The sequence below is a fragment of the Festucalex cinctus genome, chromosome 21 (assembly GCF_051991245.1).
Source record: "Festucalex cinctus isolate MCC-2025b chromosome 21, RoL_Fcin_1.0, whole genome shotgun sequence".
NCBI lineage: Eukaryota > Metazoa > Chordata > Actinopteri > Syngnathiformes > Syngnathidae > Festucalex > Festucalex cinctus.
Window position 1 is genome coordinate 14,118,112 of NC_135431.1, and position 21,965 is coordinate 14,140,076.

General features: G+C 42.0%; 1 protein-coding gene across 2 annotated transcripts in view; it reads left to right on the forward strand.

Annotated features, from left to right (window-relative positions):
• The window catches only part of fut8b (fucosyltransferase 8b (alpha (1,6) fucosyltransferase)), a 199,754-nt gene that overhangs the window by 134,365 nt on the left and 43,424 nt on the right, over window positions 1-21,965 (forward strand). For both annotated transcript variants that reach the window (XM_077510798.1, XM_077510799.1), the window contains one exon: window positions 11,873-12,442. In XM_077510798.1, coding sequence (XP_077366924.1) covers window positions 12,240-12,442 — 203 coding nt within the window. In that variant the 5' untranslated portion in view covers window positions 11,873-12,239. The remainder of the gene's footprint in view (window positions 1-11,872; window positions 12,443-21,965) is intronic.

Sequence of the window (21,965 nt, forward strand, 5' to 3'; positions counted from 1 at the left end):
TGTTCATTGTAGGGATAGACCGATAATCGGCCGGGCCGATTATCGGCGCCGATATTTGGCATTTTGACAAATATCGGCATCAGCCATTTTTTTAATCTGAAGGCCGATAAAGGTCACTGAGCAGGGAATACTTGCGAACGTAGCGAATTTGGGGTTTTCATCAGGATTTGTAAGATGTTCGCAGACAGTTTTTATTTGTCGAATACACATTTGGAACATATTCACACAATTTTTCACCGCGAAAATCTTTTTGAAACGTTTTTACGAACCCTAACAAAAACCCCAAATGAGCTACATTCACATGAATTTGTTACTCAGTGAGAAATTATATATAGTTTGAAAGAATTCCCCCCCATTTTACTGCAAATGAATATCGGCTTGAAATATCGGTTATCGGCCGACTTGTCTACAAATAATCTGTATCGGTATCGGCCTTGAAAAAACCATATCGGTCTATCACTAGTTCATTGTCATTTCTTCCTTCACTCATTAAGCACTGCTCAGGGAAGGTTTGCGCTGGCTCTGCGGGGTTATGACAGGCCCTCCCTGACAACCTCCCAACCTGACAAGTTCGTCCCAGGCACCCCAGGCCGGTAAAGGTCAGCCGTCATTGGGATTCATTCCCAGGGGCAGAGAGCAGAACTGACAGGAAGCTCTGTGTGTGTTTTGTGCGCACTTTCGCCAAAGGTAGATGGATAACCCAGACCTTTTCGCGCAGATAATGATGGCCAAGGTTCTTTGTGATATTGGCTTTCCTCAAAAATTGTGTTCCTCAACTCCGGCTGCGTATAAAATAAATGATCATTTTTTAAATGATGCTCCCGCCCGATAAATTCTCGTCGGCGGCTGCCCGAAAGCAATAGACTCCTTTCTCCCCACCCCCGCCGTGTGTCGCAAACACACACTCAACCCCAATGCGGAGCCAGTTCATCACCCTCACTGACACAGCGAATTTAAAATGCCGACCTTGACACGTCTCGGCGCCTGGATCCACCTTCACTCATCATGAGGCGTCTTAAGCTGGCAGGTGAGGCCGTCGCTCGGGCCCGCCATTTTTTATTTGGACATAAAAAGTCATAAAAGACAAGAATGATTGATGCTTTTTTAAATTTTACTGCTAATCATATGTCTCCCAGTTCTAATTAGAAACTTGTTTGCATGAACCATTACCAGCAGCTTGCCCCCCACTAATTTGATGTGTGTAATTTTTATGGGTCTGTGTGCGTGTCTGTGTCTGCGTCAGCATATTCTGAGAACCTTGGAGGCGAGGCCAAGTGTTTTACTCGCATACTGGATGCCAGACTGTAGCTAGTCGGTGCTTGTTGAAGTAGAACTTTACTTGGACCTTTTGCCACCTCTGCATTGAGGTTGGCAGGCATTGCACAGTCGGTGCACAAAGAAACTCAGTAATTCCAGTTAGTTTTTATTTCTTAAGTTGTACTTCTGTAGAGGGTTGAGTGCAGTGGTTCTTAACCTGTGTGTAGGTACTGAACCCTACCAGGTTTCAATGCGCATTCACTAAACCCTTCTTTATTGATTTTTGTTTTTTCTTTTTCATATTCGAGGCTGTAGGTATACGGTTTACTGGCGAATAAAACCCAGGGGCAGCAGATACAACAAAAACAGCAGAGGTGTGACGATATATCAATATCGTGATAAATCGTGATACTTTGTTTCCGGATAGATTATCGATGCATCTACCCAAGTATCGCGGCATTTGTAGTTAATAGGGGTGTGAATTGCCTAGTACCTGACGATTCGATTCGTATCACGATTCACAGGTCACGATTCGATTCGATACCGATTAATCCCGATACGAATTTATAAGTCGATTGTTGCGATTTTTTTTCATTCGAATTTAGAAAATACTAATCAGTAAGCTTGTAGAGTGTAAGATTTATATGAAAATGTATTATTTATTTATCTGAAATTTCAGTCTTATAGAGGTTGTAATCTGTTGCATTAAAATAAAATATTAAGGCTTAATGTTCCGTTCATATAACATTCTTCCATGCTCAAGGTGTGAATCCTAAAAAAAATAAAAAATAAAAAAATAAAAATAAAAAAATAAAATCGATTCTGCCGATTATTGAATCGATTCGAGAATCGCGCGATGTAGTATCGCAATATATCGCCGAATCGATTTTTTTTAACACCCCTAGTAGATAATATACAGCCACAAAACGGCTCCATTGTTCACGACTTATTGAGCAATTACTTGGTAGGCCACTAGGGGGAGCACCTCATAAGTGTGGCGGGGAAATGGACGGAAGTCTTCAGGAAAAGAAGACTCATCATCTTAGTTTATTATTATTATTATTATTATTATTATTATTATTATTATTATTATTTATTTTTTAATTTTATTTTTTTATTCTTCTTCTTCTTATTATTATTATTATTATTTATTTTTTTATTCTTCTTATTATTATATATATATTTTTTTAATATTTTTATTTATATTATATACATTATTATATTTATATTATTTTTATTATAATATGAATTATTTAAAAACTATTATTGATATTTATTTTATTATTTTATTTTTATTTATTATTATTATTATTATTATTATTATTATTATTAGTATTTATTGATTTATATTTTTATATTATTTTTATGTATATATATATATATATATATATATATTAAACATATTTATATTATATTTATATTATTTTTATTATAATATGAATTATTTTAAAAATATTATTATTATTGTTATTTATTTTATGATTTTATTTGTATTTATTATTATTATTATTATTTTATTTTTTTTTTTTATTGTTTTTACTTTATGGTTATTTTTGTCGTAGATTATCGTGGATTTATTACCTGAGCAGTATATTGATAATCATGGTATCTTCCTATCGTGAGATCATCGTTATCGTGAGCTTTGTATCGCATATCGTATCGTATCATGAGGAAGCCAGAGTTTCCCACCCCTAACCATGCATTCCATTGTACATGTGAATTCATATTGCACATATTCATCCAACCACTTTGGTATTTTTATTTTTATTTTTTGCTCAACATAGTATGACTCACCGAACCTCTGGGGTTCGATCAAAACCAGTTTAAGAACCACATTTGGATTTATTGGTCGATAGTTTTTAAGTTTTACTTTTCACACATCCGCACAGAATTCTCCTGCTAGCAATTAAGATAATAGAAGACAAAAATTGACATTGTGTCGGTAACAATGCCCACGGCTATATTCGAGCTCAGGCTATTAAACAACAGGCGCAATTACCTGTCTTGCAGACGTCAGGACACTGGGGTGACACTTGTCTCTCATCATTCATTTACACTCGGAAAGGTCTCCATCGGTATTTTTGTTATATGTTTATTCCCGAGGCTTGCCTGCCCCAGTTTCCAGTTAAATATGCCGTACAATTTCTTTCTTCACTAATGGTTTACTTGCCTGACTTGCCTGCAGGCAATGTGGTTCAATTCCCGCCCATGATGTGAATGGTCTATCTCTATATTAGGTATGGGCCGATATTATTCTGATGGTATGATAATAACCATGAGCAAAAATATAACGGTATTAAAATTACAGCTCTATTTTTTTTTTAATATTTGTGTAAATAAAACCAGCATTTCTTTCTCCATTGAACACAATCTATTTTATTTAACAAAATATCGAATATTTGGTGCAGAAGAAACGTGCGTCATTGATGATTGATGGATGACGAGTGCAGGGTGTGACCTTTCACCTGAAGTCATACTACTCACAAAGCCCTTGATGCATATTTTCATGGTTTCTGAGGATTTTATGAGAAAGCGATATACTATATTACTCAATGCAATTTAACATTCATGCAGTTTCCATTTCTATGCTCTTACTGTTACGTGTATTTATTTCAAGTCTCTTGACCTGCAGCCTTTCATCGTTCTATTTTGCAGGTATCAAGTCATTAGGAATGGTTTTATTCTGGTTATAGTTCCATGCAGTCTCTTTATGTTGAAGATTTTTTGCAATTCATATTCACATTCTAGGAATTCATGCCACATGGCACTTTGTACACCCATATTTGAACTTTGAAATGTTAAACCTAATAGAGCTGTAACTATAGAATATTTTTAGAATTGATTAATCTATTGATTATTCAATCGATTAATCGACCAATTGGAGTCATTCGATTTTTTTTTTTTAAGTGAATTGGAAAATCCCCCCCCCCCCCCCCATTACTGTTTATTAACCAGTGATTGCTGTTTATTTCATACTTCACATTCGTATAGTGATTGAAAAAAGGGGGATTGATGTTTACTATGTTGCCAGTTTGGTCATTGTTTTCCAAAGTAAAAACAGATGTTTTGCAAATGTATTATTTTAATTAAACAGAGAAGATAATCAGTCGTTTTTCACGAAGGACTACAGAAATCAGTAAACAATTACTGTTAATATGCTGAAATCAGAGGATTTGGACAAGTTTAAATGAAAAAAAAACACAGCTCTAAACTATTACTCGATTATTAAAATTGTCGATTAATTTGATAATCGATTACTTGTCGATTAATTTTGACATCTCTAAAACCTTCCAAATAGGACATTTTCAAACATTGTTAAAGACCAAACCATTTACTGAATCATCCATCCACCCATCCATTTTCTTGACCGCTTATTCCTCACAAGGGTCGCGGGGGGTGCTGGAGCCTATCTCAGCTGGCTTTAGGCAGTAGGCGGGGTACACCCTGGACTGGTTGCCAGCCAATCGCAGGGCACACAGAGACGAACAACCATCCACACTCACAAGCACACCTATGGACAATTCAGAGCATCCAATTAACCTGCCATGCATGTCTTTGAAATGTGGGAGGAGACCGGAGTACCCGGAGAAGACCCACGCGGGCACGGGGAGAACATGCAAACTCCACCCGGGAAAGCCGGAGCCTGGACTTGAATCTGAGTCCTCAGAACTGGGAGGCGGACGTGCTTTACTGAATCATATTATACTAAATAATAGAAATTGAATCAAATTAATCAATTTGTCAAAAATGAACAGATGGATCAAGAGTCTGTAGGTGTAGCTGTAAAATAAATGGTAAAATTAACACCTAAGCCATAAGATTATCGGCTGATCTCAGTCATGGATGATCATTATATCAACCATGTAATCTACTAAATTAAAATTGTGATTAGAAAGTCGGGAATGAGTGAATGATTCATTCACATGTTCAATTCAGGGTGATGGTCAATATGTGCACACCCCGCTTTAGATCCTAGCACCGTATTTTCTCCACTATAAGGCGCACCGCATTATAAGGTGCATCTTCAATGAATGACATATTTGCAAACTTTTTCCATATATAAGGCGCACCTTCAATGAATGACATATTTTGAAGCTTTTTCCATATATAAGGCGCTACAGTAGAGGCTGGGGTTACGTTATGCTGTGCTGCGCTAAGGGGAATGTCAACAAAACAGTCAGATAGGTCAGTCAAACTTTATTGATAGATTACAAACCAGCTTTCTTTTTTTTTTTTTTTTTTTTTTTTTTTTTAAGAGCTCAGAATTGTTCATTCGGTAGTCTTACCGATTCAACGTCTTATCATCATTGCTCTTTTTTTTTTTTGTGCGTGCGTGCGTTTGCGTGTGTGCGTTTGCGTGCGTGCGTGCGTGTGCGTGCAAATACGTATAAATTTATACTCATTAATTCACCTAAAGCCTTATAAATATCCCATTACCCTTCGCCTTAACCTGGTACTTCAGAATCTTGCCAGAGTCGTGAAGTTTAAATGGTCAGGAGACCAGAGAAAAGGTCAGAAAAAAAATAAAGAGAAAAGAAAGATAAATCAAAGTGAAATCCAGCACCGACCAAACACTTCCTGCCTTCCCCATGATTACAAAATCAAAGTCTTACGCCAACCCCGGAAGCCTTTAAATTCCAGCAAATTTAGCGAGATCTCAAGAGACCAGAGGAAAAACTAAAGAGAGGAAGGAGGGAAGGATCGATAAGGCAGAGTGAGATCCATAGAAGCCAGTACATCCAATCCATCAAAGTGAAATCCAACACCAACAAAACCCCTCCTGCGTGGTTACAAAACCAGAGTCTTATGCCAACCCCAGAAGCCTCAAACTTCCAATAAATTGAGATCTCAAGTGACCAGAGGAAAAACTAAAAAGAGGAAGGAGGGAAGGATAGATAAAGCAAAGTGAGATCCACAGACACCAGCACCCACTGATTCAAGGGGCTGTGGGAGGGAGAGGCTACTTCTGTTGAGTTTCAGTAGATGCTGGTGCGACGGATCTGGCATGCATAAGGACCACCACCAAAGAAAGAAAGCCGTCAACCGCGGTCCAGCAAAGCGAGCCCCCCCCCCCCCCCCCCCCCCCGGAATCCCCAGGCCGCGGCAGCACCAAGGCCACCCCAAGCCACCCGAGCGGACACCGGTCGGCGAGCCGACCCAGACGCCCGGAACACCCCCGCCCCAGCCCCGGCCCACACCCCCGAGCCCAAGGCCGCAGAACGAGGCCCAGCGGGCCCCCACAGCGCCCCACCGGTCCCCAGCCCCCACCCCCCCCACGACCCCCCCACGACCCCCACGCACCCCACCCAAACCCGCCACCCACCACGACCCAGGCCCCACCACCCCCGGCCCTCAAACCCCCGAACACACCCCGACCCCCAACACCCAACCCCCCACCCACCCATACCCCCACCCCCCCGCGAACCCGGCCCCCCGCGAGCCCCCCCCCGCGAGCCCCCCCCCACCCCCGGAAACCGGCACCGGGCAGCAGCGCAGAGAGGGAAAACGTGCCCACCCCACCTCCAGCCGTGCAAGAGTAGCACAGCGGCGGGAGGGGGGAAGCAGAGGAGGAAGCACCAGGGGAAAAGGCGGAGCACCAGAACACCGAGCCCGGTGGGGAGAGGCCCCGGTCGTCACGCCAGCGTACTAGTGACACCTAACCCTGTTACTGAGTCCGCCAGCTCGCCGACTGGCGAACTCTACCCTTACACCGTGAATGTGGCCCCACCCAGTGTATATACAAGTGTGTGCGTGTGGTGCATTAAAATTGGGAGCAGGTGAGTCGGAGCAGAGGGAAAAAATTTCCCCTACACCGACACACCCGCATCCCCCCCCCCAAAAAAAAGGAGGGACAAAGTGGTGGGGCAGGGACACAGATGGGGGGGACCACAGCGCTGCCAGGCACTGCAGTCCATCCCCTCTGATGGCTCCCCGCCCCAACTCACCCCTCCCCTTGGACATGAAGTGCATTAAAATTGGAGGGGAGTTGAAGGGTGAAGACGGTGTTTCCACCCTTCCCCACCCCACCAAGAAATGTGTTGTGTGCCCTATGTGTATATTTACAAAGTGTATAGTGCAAAACTAGTGAAGTGAGTAAGAGGAGCGACCAGCGGGGCCTCACCCAACCCGGCGGGTGTAGGTGGCACGCCCGTCCCCCAGCACCCGCCCCCCACCCCACCCATCTGGCACCACAATAGGAGCCAGATGGGTGGGGTGGGGGGCTCAAACCAGCTTTCTGACAACTCCATTCACTACCACTATTGCGGCTCAATATTGATCCATATATAAGGCGCACTGGATTATAAGGCGCATGGTCAGCTTTTGAAAAAAATTTAAGGCTTTTAGGTGCGGCTTATAGTGCGGAAAATACGGTAGGTACTTTAGAGTGGTTTTGAAGATGATAAATCTTAAAACCTAGATGGAGTTCTACACACACTAAGTGCTTTTAGTTTTCATTTTTTTAACAAGTAATGGAATGGTAGATTTAAAGTTGGTGGAAAAAATAAAATATGCCCTTTTTGCTGAGGTCTGGAGCAAACACACAGCAGCTTGCTGATGATTTGCAGGCAGTGGCGAATCTGCAGTGCCCCAGAGTTTTATTTATGATGTTTTATTCTGACACGTTTGACCTTAATCATAAAACTGCAGTTCCAGCGATTTGGATATTGCACTTTGTCACATTTCAATCATTTTTTTTTGATTAAGCGTTTAGTGCCAGACACCAATTCACGCTCTTCTTTCCCCCCATTTTTTTTTGTGTTAAATCTGACTCTTTCACATGCGTCCCCGAGGAAAATGCTGAAAATATGTTGGGAAACACTCGCCCGGCCAAGAAAATAGCCAGTAAAGCTGCTTAGAGTTTATTTGTGGGCAAAGTGTGGTGGCAACAGCTGCTGCTAAATTGCAATGCTTTTCGACGCCATATTGCTCGGCAAACGATTCGAGGCTGTGCGATGGTTCATCTGATGGCTGCCACCTTCGCTGTCATTGTTGGTTAATTTTGAGGATCGGACATCGCTGATGGGAGTGGTTGTATGTCACTCGACAGTGAATGTTTTATTGTGATGACATTTAATTAGGTTTTAGCCCAATCGTTAACATTTTGGCTATTTTTGTATCACAGCTATAAAGTACTCTAATATGCTGTAATTTGCTGTCACTGTAACCTCTAAGACCTCCAACACAGTCGGTTTGTTAATGCCGGTCATTAATCAATTCCTTGGTCACCGTCATAAAACTGTCTTGCACAGGCAGTATTTTAAAAACAATGTTCATACAAATGTGTATGTATCATTGGTCGTTAAACGCAAGTAGCAAAATGGCCGCCTCCTGAGATGGATAATATTATTGTGGGAAAAAAATGTACTTGCATTCAGTCTTCAAAATATGGTGTTGGCGCATTCCTGCAAAACATTGTATATGTCCCCACAGCGACAGGTATGAATATATTACATTGCATTGACATACATGAGGACTGAAACATATATTCATGCCAGGGATAAAGCACCCATGGCTGAGCCGGAGCGGTCATGTTAGTGTAATGGAAGCCGTCCTCAGCTGAGCTCTATGTATAATTCAGTGGTGGACCTCATCTCGTCGCTTATTGCCTACAGAGCCGAGCCGTGGTGATGGATGACACCAGTTGCAAGCTGACTCACATCGAAGATTCACTTCCAGGACTTGAATACAGGTCATCCTTGATGACTCCCTCATACCGCTATCCACCCCACAAGGCCCTTTGCATGTTGGCGTGGCACTGAGGAATTAAAATATCTTAATTTTGGCTTTTATTTTGAAAATTTTAAAAGAAAATTGCGGTTGGGATAAGCTGAAACGTTTAAAGTTGATACGGTTTGAATTGGTAAAAAAAAAATGTAGAAATTCTGCGAACATTAATTGAATATTTTTTTTGTCATTAAAATAAAAAATAAAAATTGTTTTCAATGAGACTAGAATGAGCTGAATGTTTTGAATTTCAAATAGGAACGATGTAAATATGTTATGTTGATTATGTCATTGGGAATGAATGGATAATTTTGGGTTGAAAATTGTTGAATTTTGGTGAAATATGTGAATTTTTGTAATGAGAAAAAACAGTAACCTTAAACATCATGAATTTTTGGAGGGTGTTGAAATTGGAATGGTGTGAATCAATGAATGAATGTGGGGGGGGGGGGTTGTTTAATGTCGAATTTGGGAAATTCTTTGGTGAAAATTTTGGGAAACTTACTGTGTAAATTTTTGGTATGTGTGAATTTTTGGAATGTTGAAAATCCTGCCCAAGGTGAATTGAATATTTTGATGTAAATGTGTAATGTTAATGTGCCATTCGGAATGAATGGGAACATTTTTGGTTGGAAACATGAAATTTTGGGAAAACCATGAATTTTTGAAATGAGAAAAATAGAAGCTCAGAAGGCGTGAATTTTTGGAGCATGTTGAAGTTGGAATGGTGAGAATCGTTCGAAAAATGTAGATGGAGAATCAGGACAACAAAAAAATGTGAGGAATAAAAAATAATGATAAAGTTAATGGTCTAGAATAACATGTAACACTGGGAATGGGATGTTTACTTTATCCTCAGCTACTGAATGATGATGCAGAACGGAAGCATTTACAGCTAATGTACTTCTGAATGTTTCCACATAACAGCCTACACAATTATTACGAGTGATCAATATTGTTAATTTCATCATCATGAAAACAATAACCTGTCTAAAAGTTAAAAAAAAAATGGCAGGTTAAGGTTAATTTTACTTTCAATCCCGTATTCTTTTTGATGGCGATAACTACTAGTTAGAACTTTGAAGTTCTATTCACGTAACAGGATGGAACGTATCATCGAGTTAACTTTCAAGTATAAGTAGAATTGCTTTAAAAGTGTTATCTTAATATTCCCTCCTATTCCACTTGGCAGCGGTTGTGTGCCTCACAGTGGTTTTATATTTAGCGGTTTTAGTGTTCTGAACATAAACCTCATTATGGCTTTCAAACACAGTGAAAAGCCTTCCTTTTTGTTAAGTCCCAGTCGTGTATTAGCTGCTGGAGTGCGGCCCTCTCGCAGCTCTTATTTTCCATAATAAAAACCCGGATCAGCACATCCGAGGCCCGCACGTTATAAGAGCAGCGGCACTTGTGTCGGGCGAGGTCAGTCACAACAGCAGCGTGTTCCTGAAAAAACTGTTCTGATTTCTGTGAAGCGACATCAACAGTAGAGGAATGAAAAATAATTTGTTGACGGGGTACTTGCAAACTCTCGATAACATGCTGCCCCACGAAGCACAACAATCTCCGCCCCACCCCACAAACATTTCTCACAACTCAAAATGTCTCTTGGATGAGGTGTTTCAAAAACCACAACACCAACAAGTGCTGTTACCCTTGATTCAAGTCTTCCTCAAATACCATGACCTACATAGCTGAGAGTCCTCACAAACATTTTAGCCACAAAGAGGTACATACAGTTGGGTTAAGTTCACCACACACACACACACACAAAAAAAAGAATTGTAAAAGAAGTAAAGAAAGAAAGCAAAGACACAGCCGTCTACTTTAAAAGTAGCCAGGCGGGCACTCACTACTAGCAGCTAGCTAGCCGCTAACGCAGAAGACTTGTGCCATATCATACGATGACAGCGTAATTAACTAGCAGTTTCTTAGCATCCGTAATTAGCGATTGTGTTTAATCAAAGATAATCCATTGCACAACTACTATACATTATTTTCCACGTAGCAATTGTGTTGCTATGGCAAACTAGACGGGCTGCTGTCAGCCTACTTCCCTGCTGCCAGGCGAATCCCGTCAGGAGCACTTTCCTCCATGTTGAACTCTTGCAGACAGACACACAAGAGACTCGGCGATGTTGTCAATCAACACTACCGCTTCTCGGTGAAAGTCAAAGATGCTCGGTATTATTCCAGATTGCTGTGGTGTACGCGCTGTGGGATGATAGCATGCACGCTGGAGCACTGTGCGCACATATCTGCCAGTCTTTATCTCATCACACGACGGCACCCAGTCGCCCTGGCAAGGCTTTGTCAGTGAAGATGACAGGGAAGGTTGCTTCATAAACGCGGCATGCGTCCATCCACGTCTCCCCCCCGCTGCTCGGGGATGAAGGAAAATGATGATCGAGGGATTTTTCTTCTATTCCCTCTGTTCCGTTGAGCTCGCTGTATCACCTTGACGGTATTACATTCAGTCTTGGCTGCAGGGATGACATTGGGTGCCAAACAGCTGCGCGATGTTGGTTTGATTTAGCTTGTTCCCAGATCCAACGTCAACAAGAAGTGTTTGAATGTTGGAAGTGGGTTGTGGTTGAAGACCAGAAGAAACAAACAACTTGAGAATCCTCTTGTATAAAGCACAAGCAGGCATATTATAATATTAAAACGATGCAGTCCTGTCAGAGTTTTTGCTTTCTGGACCTGGATTTGACACCTCTGACAGTCAGTGACCTCTTGGCTGCAAGTGACTATGCTTGGTTTCTCCATGTCATGTAGCCGTTGCATCTCCAATTGTCTTACTTTGACCTAAAAGCCCATTCAATATTTTCTAAAACTCAACAAATTCAACCAACTGACCCAACTCTCTTGTTTTTGTGTTTTTCTGCAGGGCACAACTTCAACAAAAGATTCCGAAGGGACTTGAAGAAGTTGGTGAGACAGTTGGGGCAAGGTTGGCTGGCACTGAGCTGGGTGAAGAGTACGCCAGTCAGGCAGACATCAGAGCATGCTCACCATGCTGTAGCTAAAGGACGGAAAGCTGGCTAACAGCTGGAGGGCACCCCGAACTGGTTTATAGACTCTACGGTCCTAGAAGTAGTTCCTCTTGCCTACCATACGTCCAAAGATGCCATTGCTAAAGTCGGCACTGCATCACATGTGGTGACAGGACACGAGTGGACCGTCAGGCAGCCCGGTGTGGGTCGTTTGGGGTACAAGCACATCAGGAAGCAATTTCAGGCGGGCGTGGTCACACCATGCGGCCCTGGGCGGGTTCATGGCGTTGGATCACCCTGGTGCTATTAGCCTGGGGGACGCTACTCTTCTACATCGGTGGCCATTTGGTGAGGGACAGCGATCACCCGGAGCGCTCTAGCCGAGAGCTTTCCAAGATCCTGGCCAAGTTGGAGCGACTCAAGCAGCAGAATGAAGACCTGCGGCGTATGGCTGAATCGCTCAGGTAAGGGAACATGGAATGGACTTGCCGAGCCAAAGCTTACTTTTGCTTTCTGACCACGAACCTTTTGCTTCTGAGTGTAAATAATCTAGTAAGTATAAATGTCTGACTCACTGGTGATCAGTCTAGGGCACGGGTGTTAAACTGCAGTCCTTGAGGGCTGAATGTGATCAGGACTGATGATCAGGATCCTTATTTAGTTCCTGCAGAGCTTACTGTTGAGCTATCACTTGAATCTCAGGTGTGTTGGAAGATGGGAATCATCTAAAACAGTGGTCACGTACTCTGGTCCTCGAGGTCCTCTATCCTGCATGTTTTAGATGTTTCCCCTCCTTCAACGCATCTGATTCAAATCATCAGGATAGTTAACAGGTTCCTGCAGAAATTGCTGATAATCTGAATAAGGTGTGTTGGAGGAGGTAAACATCTAAAACAGGGCTCACCAACTCCGGTCCTTGAGTTCCCATATCCTGCATGTTTTAGATGTTTCTCTCTTCCAACACATCTGATTCAAATGACCAGGATAGTTATCAGGCTACGGCAGAGAGCTTGCTGAGTTGATCATTGGATTGGTTGGATACATCTAAAACATGCAGGATTGGGGCCCTAAAGGACCACATTCCTGAATATATGAATCAGGTGTGTGGGATGAGATAAATATTTAAACATATGGAGGATAGGGGCCCTTCAGAACCACAATCCTGGTTATTTGACTCAGGTTGGTTGGGAAGAGGGAAACATCTAAAACATGCAGGATAGAGGATTGAGGACCGGACTTGGTGACCCCTGATCTGAAACATGCAGGACTCCGGCCCTCAAGGGACCAGAGTTTGACACCTGTGTGCGTTTTCCTCACTGTCGGTATGAATGCGCCAAAAATCACTGGAATTAGCTCCACCACTAAACCTAACCTTGACCCTAACTATGCTAAATAGAAAAGACAATAGAAAGATGGATGAAAGTTTTAAATTAACAAAAGAAAAGCACTGCTTAATGAGAACTTTGGAACAACCTTGAATATTGCTGCACTGTTAATTATCAGTTGACTAAAATGACAAACATTAGCTAAGGAGCATTCAGTCAATAACCAATTAACCACAGATTGCGGAAAAAGTCACAGCTGTAGTCTTTGAATTTGTACTTAATCAGGTCCATTATTTTCAGTTAAGCTGAACTTCGCACAAGATCTCAAAAGTATTGCCTTGCTTGCCAGCTGCTTATTTCTCAAGATAACATTTTCATTCATTTCCGTAGGTCCAGCAATTCAATTAAAAAGGCACTCTGGGCCCTTGGTGGTCTAATCAGTCATTTTACAAATAACCATACGCAGCGATGTGATGATGATGATTTTTCTTTATTTCCCTAAATTCGATCCACCTCTGATTGCATCAGTATATTTTGCGAGGCAAGCAGTCCCGCAAACAAACGTCGCAGCAAAGTTTCATCAAAAAGCCAATCAGTGGCGGTGCAAATCCTCTGTGACAAACAGAGACGGATGGTCACACTCCTCAGCAAATTTTATTGTAGCTTTATTATACGTTGGCAGACAACAGCGTTGTTGTTTAAGCCCATTAACCACGCAGCATCTTTCTCACATTCAGGATCTGCGTAATGGAGAGACAGATGGTTCTCCTCCTACTCCTGCATGCTGACAGTGTTTCTTTTTAGTGCGTTAACAATAGGTCCGTGTTGGGGGGTAATGCTTCTATGGGCGCGCATCCGTGTATCCTGATGTGTGCCGCGTTCACAGGGAGCCGCCGCTTCAGATGTTGCCATTGCCGCTTCTCTGTGATATTCACATTTACTTTGATGTGAGGCTCTCATCAGTGTTCCCAAACTCTAAAATCCACACGCACATACTCCCTGATTTGAATCTATTGCTTTTTGTAATTATTCCGAATTGGCCCAGCAACAAAGGCTGAATTCACGGCGTTGGAAAAAGTAAAAACAAGAGCGGCTTTGAGTCAACTGGGGTCCAGATGGGTCTCTGACACACTGTATGCTTGTTGCTTATTAAGATCCTCACAATTTCTAACTGGGGCTCCTCAAGCCCCTTGAAATGTCTGTTGCGGTACGCAGCAAAGCCGTCCAAAATCGCAGACAGCCACCTTAAGCTTCATGAGCCTGTTTGCCTTATATTCTTAGTCTCAAATGCTGTTTTTCCTCGGCACAGTATCCACTGAGCTTGGCTCATCTCCGCTCTACTTGGCTCTGAGTTAGGGCAGTCAGTTTTCCTCGTTCTCGCTTCGTATCAGAGGTGAAAGAGGTTCTACTGTGTTTACACGTGGAGAGACATTTTAGTCTAGTGAAGACGATGAACTACAATACTGCATCGACTCGTTATCTCCCAAGCAAATATAAAAAAAAAAAGCACTTTCAGACAACCACCGCTGTTTTCTTAAGGTGGAATCGAGGTGCAGCAGATACAATGAAAACAGCAGAGGCCCCAGAATTGAACACTGTGGAACACCATACGTTCCGTTGTACATGTGAATGCATATTGCACATATTCGTCCGACCACTTTCTCTTTTTTTTTTTTTTTTTTTTTTTTTTTTTTTTTTTTGCTTGACATAGTGTGATGGGAGTAAAATAATAAAGAAATCACACAACAGTTATAAGTCTGAGTGCACCAAATTCCCTGCAGCACCAATAGTCCAAGCATTGTAGTGAATGAACTCGAGACTGACTCACCGAATCCAGATTAAGAACCACTGTCGTAAGAGGTATGTTGGGTGCAAACTACCAAGCGAACACTATACCTAAGCCCTTTTCACACTGCACTCGGTTACTGTGATGCAGTCGCTCAGCAACGCAAAATTAGCTGCCATAGCACACTACCAGGAAGTAAAAAATGGCTATTTTGCTATTTTGAACGGATCTGTCGAGTGAAGTTCCAGAGTGAATCACATTTATCAATCTGGCTTGTGAGGTTAGAACAGGAGTGTTTTCCAAGTAGATCTTGACCACCAAACACTGCAGTATAATTACTCACTCAGGATGACCAATCCGAGACATCAAAGAATCGAACCTTTGCCTACTGTCATTGCATTGGCCCGGTTACTATGTGTATGTGGACGAGTTATAGAAAGTCTGTCTAGAAGTCCTCCAGTACCTCATTCAGGAGCACCCATTATCCTTAAATTACTGTCCTAATAGACGCAGAGTGAGCATTATTGCACTGCCCATCATCCAGCATCGCAGCACCGTCCTCCTCATCTGCATCGCTTCACCAGCAAACTGCTGACGGAGGCATGGCGTCCGGCCAGACTGCCGCCCGCAGACCTTTGTCACAGACCCACTGACTTGGTAACAACTCACTAGCTTCCTGATTGACAAGCTCGGCCTACGTCTGACCCAGTTCACTGCCTGCGATATCCTCCGGGTTTGGACCGGGAACTTGTATGTGTCAGTGTCAACAAAGTGAGACACTCTTTTTGAAAAGCGTCCCGCTGACTTAAGATATTAAAAACCTTTCTGGACGGTTTCATGCCACGCTCAGTTCTCTCATTGAAATTCAGATCCATAAAACTTACATTAATGGAGTGGGCTCGTACTATTGTGTGGAGTTATTGAGACCAGAAACCCGCTGCGTAGAAAATGAGGTACGGTTCAACTTGGGTTTGAGCTTATTTCATGTTACGCATAAAATACTTGAAGGGATCCTTTTTACTGGAGCTCATTTGTTTGTGTGGATTATTGATTTACACATCACACGGTATTAATTTGTGCAATATCACAAAAAGCCTCAAGACTGTTCATTTATCTACCCTGGTCAATTAATTCCTGCACCACTAATGGATCATTTTGTTTTCTATAAGTCTCTCCATCATTTAAAAAAAAAGGACAATTGAATTAATTGTTCAATGCTTCAAATTAGTATCACCTGTCTGGCCTTTGGTTATTCAAGCCATTAACGAGCGCGAGGCTCAGTGCCAACCTCCCAATGAGCCGGTAGCATTAATGAGAGGTGAGCAGGGGGTCGAGGCGCTCAATCCGTCAGGCTCCGCCCTCTCTGCAGCTGCCAGTCACCTCCGACACTGAGCCGCGGCTCAAGCGGACGCGGTGACACTCGCCGCGCCCGCTGGTGAGACATCGGCGAGAGCGAAGGGTGATAGTGACAGCTGGGCTGAGCGATGAGCTCCTGATTGATCCCCGGGCATGCCGGCGGAGGGATGGAGGGCAGGCAGAGGTGGTGCGCAGGGTGATAACTGATGGATGCTGTGAGGACAAGTGATGGACGATCTGGCCAAAAGATCATAACACTTTAAAAGAGTCGAGGACAACATGGAAAGGACTTGGAAGGTGCAAAAGGGGATTTTGGGTCCCGGACGCCCTCTGCTGCTTTATCTTGAGCATTAGCGGTATTACAGATTCACACTATACGTCAGGCTTCCTCAATTCTGGTCCTCGAAGGCCATTGTCCTGCAGGTTTTAGATGTTCCCGTACTACAACAGACTACATTTATATAATCAGCTCATCAGCAAGTTCTGCAGAAGCCTGATAACGATGCTGATCTTTCGAATCAGGTGTGTTGGACGTAAACATCAATGCCCTCGAGGACCAGGATTGGGGAAGACGGAAGTAGACCATGATCAGGGACTTTTCAGTGGGTTGTGCTATAAGACCCTTAGGTTTCATGATGGAAACCTGAATTCTCGCTTGAAGATTCTGGTACAGTCATTTTTCAAATCTTTTTAAAATTGATTATCCTATTGATTATCCCAAAATACATATATTTTGTTCATCCACTAATAAGTTGAATTGAGTGGATATAAGTACTCATAATTTATCTTCTTCTATAGGCCTACGCATTATTAAACACCAACAAAATTAGCCAATGCTAAATGGTTGGTAATCGCAATTAGCGTTAGCACACTAGCGATTACTGCTTAAGGTGAACAAACACATACATTGTGTTTTGCCACTAGGTTGGGTATAAGTTGAATTGAGTGGATATAAGTACTCATAATTTATCTTCCTCTATAGGCCTACACATTATTAAACACCAACAAAATTAGCCTATGCTAAATGGTTGGCAATCGCGATTAGCATTAGCACACTAGTGATTACCACCTAGGTGAACAAACACATACACCATTATAGCTACATTACACATGTAATAGTGTCTCAAAAGTCATTTGCAAACAATGCTTCAACATTATTCCATGAGTAAACAAGGGTAGAGCTAGCTGTTAGCTACATAACTTCCTGTTCCTTTATCTTCTGGGCACGTTTAATCCACCAGACAAAAATTAATGCTGCTTCAAAATGTGAACAACACAGGTCAACACACTGGGTCCATTTTGAGGCCTCCGATCAGCTCTGGTTGTAAAGCATGCTAGCATGCAAATCAGGAATGCACCATTCCGAATCCGATTCATTGGGATTATAGCCGCTGAGTTTGCGGTCACATTTTGTATACCGCAAAGGAAGAAGACTTGTCGTAACAGGATAACTGATTTGACACAATCTCGATTGTCAACCCTCCCATCTACAAGAGTGCGTAAATTACCCAACAAGTGCTACAAGCAGATGGGCACAAAGTTTTAATTTTACTAGCGATGCCCATCGCTTCCCCAATTTTCCATCACTCTGTGCTATGGTAGGTTGTGGCCCCGCTATGACCCTAAATGGATGAATGGATTTTAACAATACAGTCATCTGTCCCAGTAATCCAAGTGCTCTGTCTAGCTCCGAGCTCCACATGAGACGGGTACCAGTGTGCCATAGCAGATGTTTCCAGGTTCTCTAGAGATGCCATCTGGGATCATTTGCGCATGGTATTTCCTCCATCCTATGTCTGTTTGTGTGTTAAACTGCTGCTGCATATTTCGTAGGATGCTTGCACTCTATTTGGAGCGCACTGGCGAACCTCTGCACCTTGTCTGTTTTCATTGCCGTGTGATGCTGTGGCCTACTTCATTGACCTTGGTCGAGAGCCTGTCATGTTGCTTTGTTACAATTTTAGCCGGACTTAAAACCCATGGGAAGTTATGTCACGCTGAATGTAGGCCAACTTTATGTTGAGTGGTGTAATGCAGTTGGGGTGTGGTCCTTGAGAGGTCGTGTAGCACTTGGACAGGAAATGCAGCATGCTCATATTTCAACAAATATATGCCAATAAAATGGACACAGAGGGGGGTGAAAAATATACATCCATTTACTATAGGAGATACATGTCCTCCCTTTTCTCAAAGTTACTTTCATGGCTTGGAAGAAGCAAAGTTGCAACTTTAAAGTCTGGTTTTCATGCCTGCCAGCGACTGATGTTCGTCACTCAGGGAGCAAATTGAGTTTGCATGCCTTGATGACTCATTAACATGGCCTTTGCAGCGCTTCACCAATGCCCCAGTGTATTTTGACACATTCCATTTTTCTAATAGCTTCTTGTAGAGGGATGTCAGGCAGTTGTTGTTTTTTTTTTTCCTGTCTGTTTTAAGAGTACTAAAATACTCGTTTGCCTTTCCGTTATGTAGTTGTTCTGAGCTGCAGTATATCATTAAGCTATAGGACTTGCTTGGTAGTAGTACCTGCTGAGTCACGACTCACAAATCCAAAATTATTTGCCACTGATTGAAAGGTGAACTTTTCAGTGCCACACAAATCCAGGGGAAAAATAAGTACTATTGTAGCATACTGTGTGGAATATGAGGGGGTAGGATTTCCACTGTGGCTGTTGACAAATGGTTACTGTCCACGAGGGGTGTGTTTGGAATAGAACAGTCCAGTAAAAACAGCAGCAGTTAAATCTGAAAACACTGTAATTTGCATGTCAGGCCAGTAAATGGCGAATGCCCGCCAACTGCTTTTTGTTTGTGCAAAAACATATTTGTATAAGTTGCCGTTGCAGTCGTCCCTTGTTATATCACGGTTCATTTATTGCAGGTTCAGTGCATAGCGGGTATTTTTTTATTGTACAGTACAATATAGTTAGCTAACTTAACATTGTTAGCTAATAGACTATAACAATTGATATACATCAGGGGTGTCCAAACATTTTTGTTTGAGGGTGACGCATACAGGAAAACACTTGCGTAATACTTCACTACTATGCGGCATGTGTGAGTAATGTGATCAGAATATGAATTAATTTATGAGAATAACGTTCTTCTGCTAGTAGTTAAAACTACAAATCACTGGTAAGGCGTTATCACGTTCCTTATCCCAAGATATTTTTTGGGGGTGCGTATTATACACGGGTGTGCATGTGTTATAGACGGGATTGTACAGTAAGTGTATATAATACTGTATGGAAATAATGTTTTTCTGCTGGAAAAGCTACAAATCCCTGGAGAGGTGTTATTATGGTCATTATATCAAGATATTTTGGGGTATTATACATGCTGCGTGTTATACCCGGTATTATACGGTAAGTGATATATTTTTCCCCGTTGCCAGCCCAAGTAATGTATTCAAACACTTATCCCTAGTTAGCATTTAGAGTTTTCACAGGCAGAATTGAGTGGTCAATGATACACACTTTGACATTTCCAGAACAGCATCGCAACCGCTCGCCACATTAAAAAATAATGAGCTAATGTTATCCATCATGCCTTGTTGTGTGTGTCACATCACAATGTGTCAATCATCTATTAACGAAAGAAGGCTCCGGTATCACCGCTGCTTCCAACCCTCCTCAGTTTACTGCGCCTCTTTCTCAGGCATGTTTATGAATGGGAGCTCCCCTTTCATGCTATTGCATTGAACTGGATAAGCATTTCTTTGTTGTCATCCCCGTCCGAGCCTTGAAAAGAAGTCAGCGGGGATTTAATATTTGGGCTGTTACGTCAGTCCCTGCAGTTTTTGTTACCGCTGTTCTGAAGGCGGGGAAAAAAAAAGGTGTGTAGGTAATACATTTCAAATGCAATACACAGCGGCAGAGCATGTTTGATGTATTGTGATCAAGGTTACCGCCATGGTGGTTCAAAGTACAATTTGTGACCATGCCAGTCGGCTCACTAACACCCTTTCAACACTGTACACTTTAACAGTAAACTGAAGTAAACTGCGTTGTTTTGTTTAATCTCTGCGGGTTTTGTCTCCTCTGTTCTAAAAAAATAATTTAAAAAATGTATGTCTATATATTTTTATTTATTATTGTTACAGTACTTGTATGGTGGTTCCGAGTAGGATTTGTGACCACATCACTTGTTAGCAGTAAATTGCTTTGTTTGTACCGTCCCCAAAGAGTTGGCATTGTCATTTTCAGGCAGCATAGTTTGTTTTTGTTTTTTGTTTTTTTATTATTCCATCTCTTCCAGTTTCAACCCCCCATGGTGCTATTCAAAAGAAAATCATTTTGTGGGCCCGCCTTTGTGGACTCAGTGTTTCGGTCATTATTTATTTTGTTTGGAGTTGTCCTTTGAATACATCGGCTACAAAGTAAAACAAAGTCTCCTCATTTTGCTGTCAGATTTATTGCATCCTTTGAAATGCGATGTCTGACAGATACATGCAAGTCCAGTAACTTGTTATTTGATGGACTATCAAGTAACCAAATCCCCAGACCGGATTCTGCTGGTTTTATCACATCAAATAAATGTGGTGATGTCATTGGTGAGAGCCTGGTGGCTTGTTATATTGTGGAAGGTGTACAACTGCAGGGTTTCCCCCACTGCTTTATAGGCCTGGCAGGGTGCCTTTTTTTTTTCTTTCTTTTTTTTTGTTTGTTTGTTTTGCCGCACCCCTGTTGATGAATAGTAATTACCGGCTGACTTCCACGTCGCTGAAAGAAATATATAGTAATTTGTAGGGATGTTCGATATCACTTTTTTTCAGGCCGATACTGATACTCAGACCCTCAGTACTGATACCAACTGCCGATACCAGTAGTACATTTTGACAAATAAAAAAAAATCACTAAAAGATATTTTTAAACAAATATATTTCCTTTAATTTTGACAAAAAAAAACAGCACAGTCACTCTTCAATAGTCTTAACGCTCAAAATAAAACACAAAAATGCTCTTTTAGTTTAAGATTCACAATTTTGAAGTATTTCCAAACCGGTGAAGTTTTGGTGAAAAACTGCTGCAAGCTAGCGCCAGTTACAGGCACGGAGGACTCACTTAACGTCTTCCCCCTCTGCCACCGGTCGCTTGTACTCGTCTGCGTCACGAGTACTCGATTACTTGAAAAAAGGCTGGTATCGGTACTCGCCCATCCCTAATAATTTGTATATATGGAAAGTGGTCGTAGGAATAGGTGCCATATGAATTCAAATGTATAACGTAACATATGGTGTTCCACAGGGTTCCATTCTGGGGCCTCTCCTGTTTTCATTATATCTGCTGCTCCTGAGTTCCATCTTAAGAAACTAGTTGTGTTTGTTTTAATAAAGTGTGCTATAAATGCCAAGTTGAGTAATTCCCGCACAACTATCTATCTAGCAAAACTAAAGGATCACTTGAAGATGGGAAATACAAGAAGAAAAAAATTTCTGAATTCAAGGTGAAGAGAGGCAGATTTGATGAAAAGGCTCGTCTCCCTTTTCATTTAGCTCTCCGGTAAACCCTATACATATGT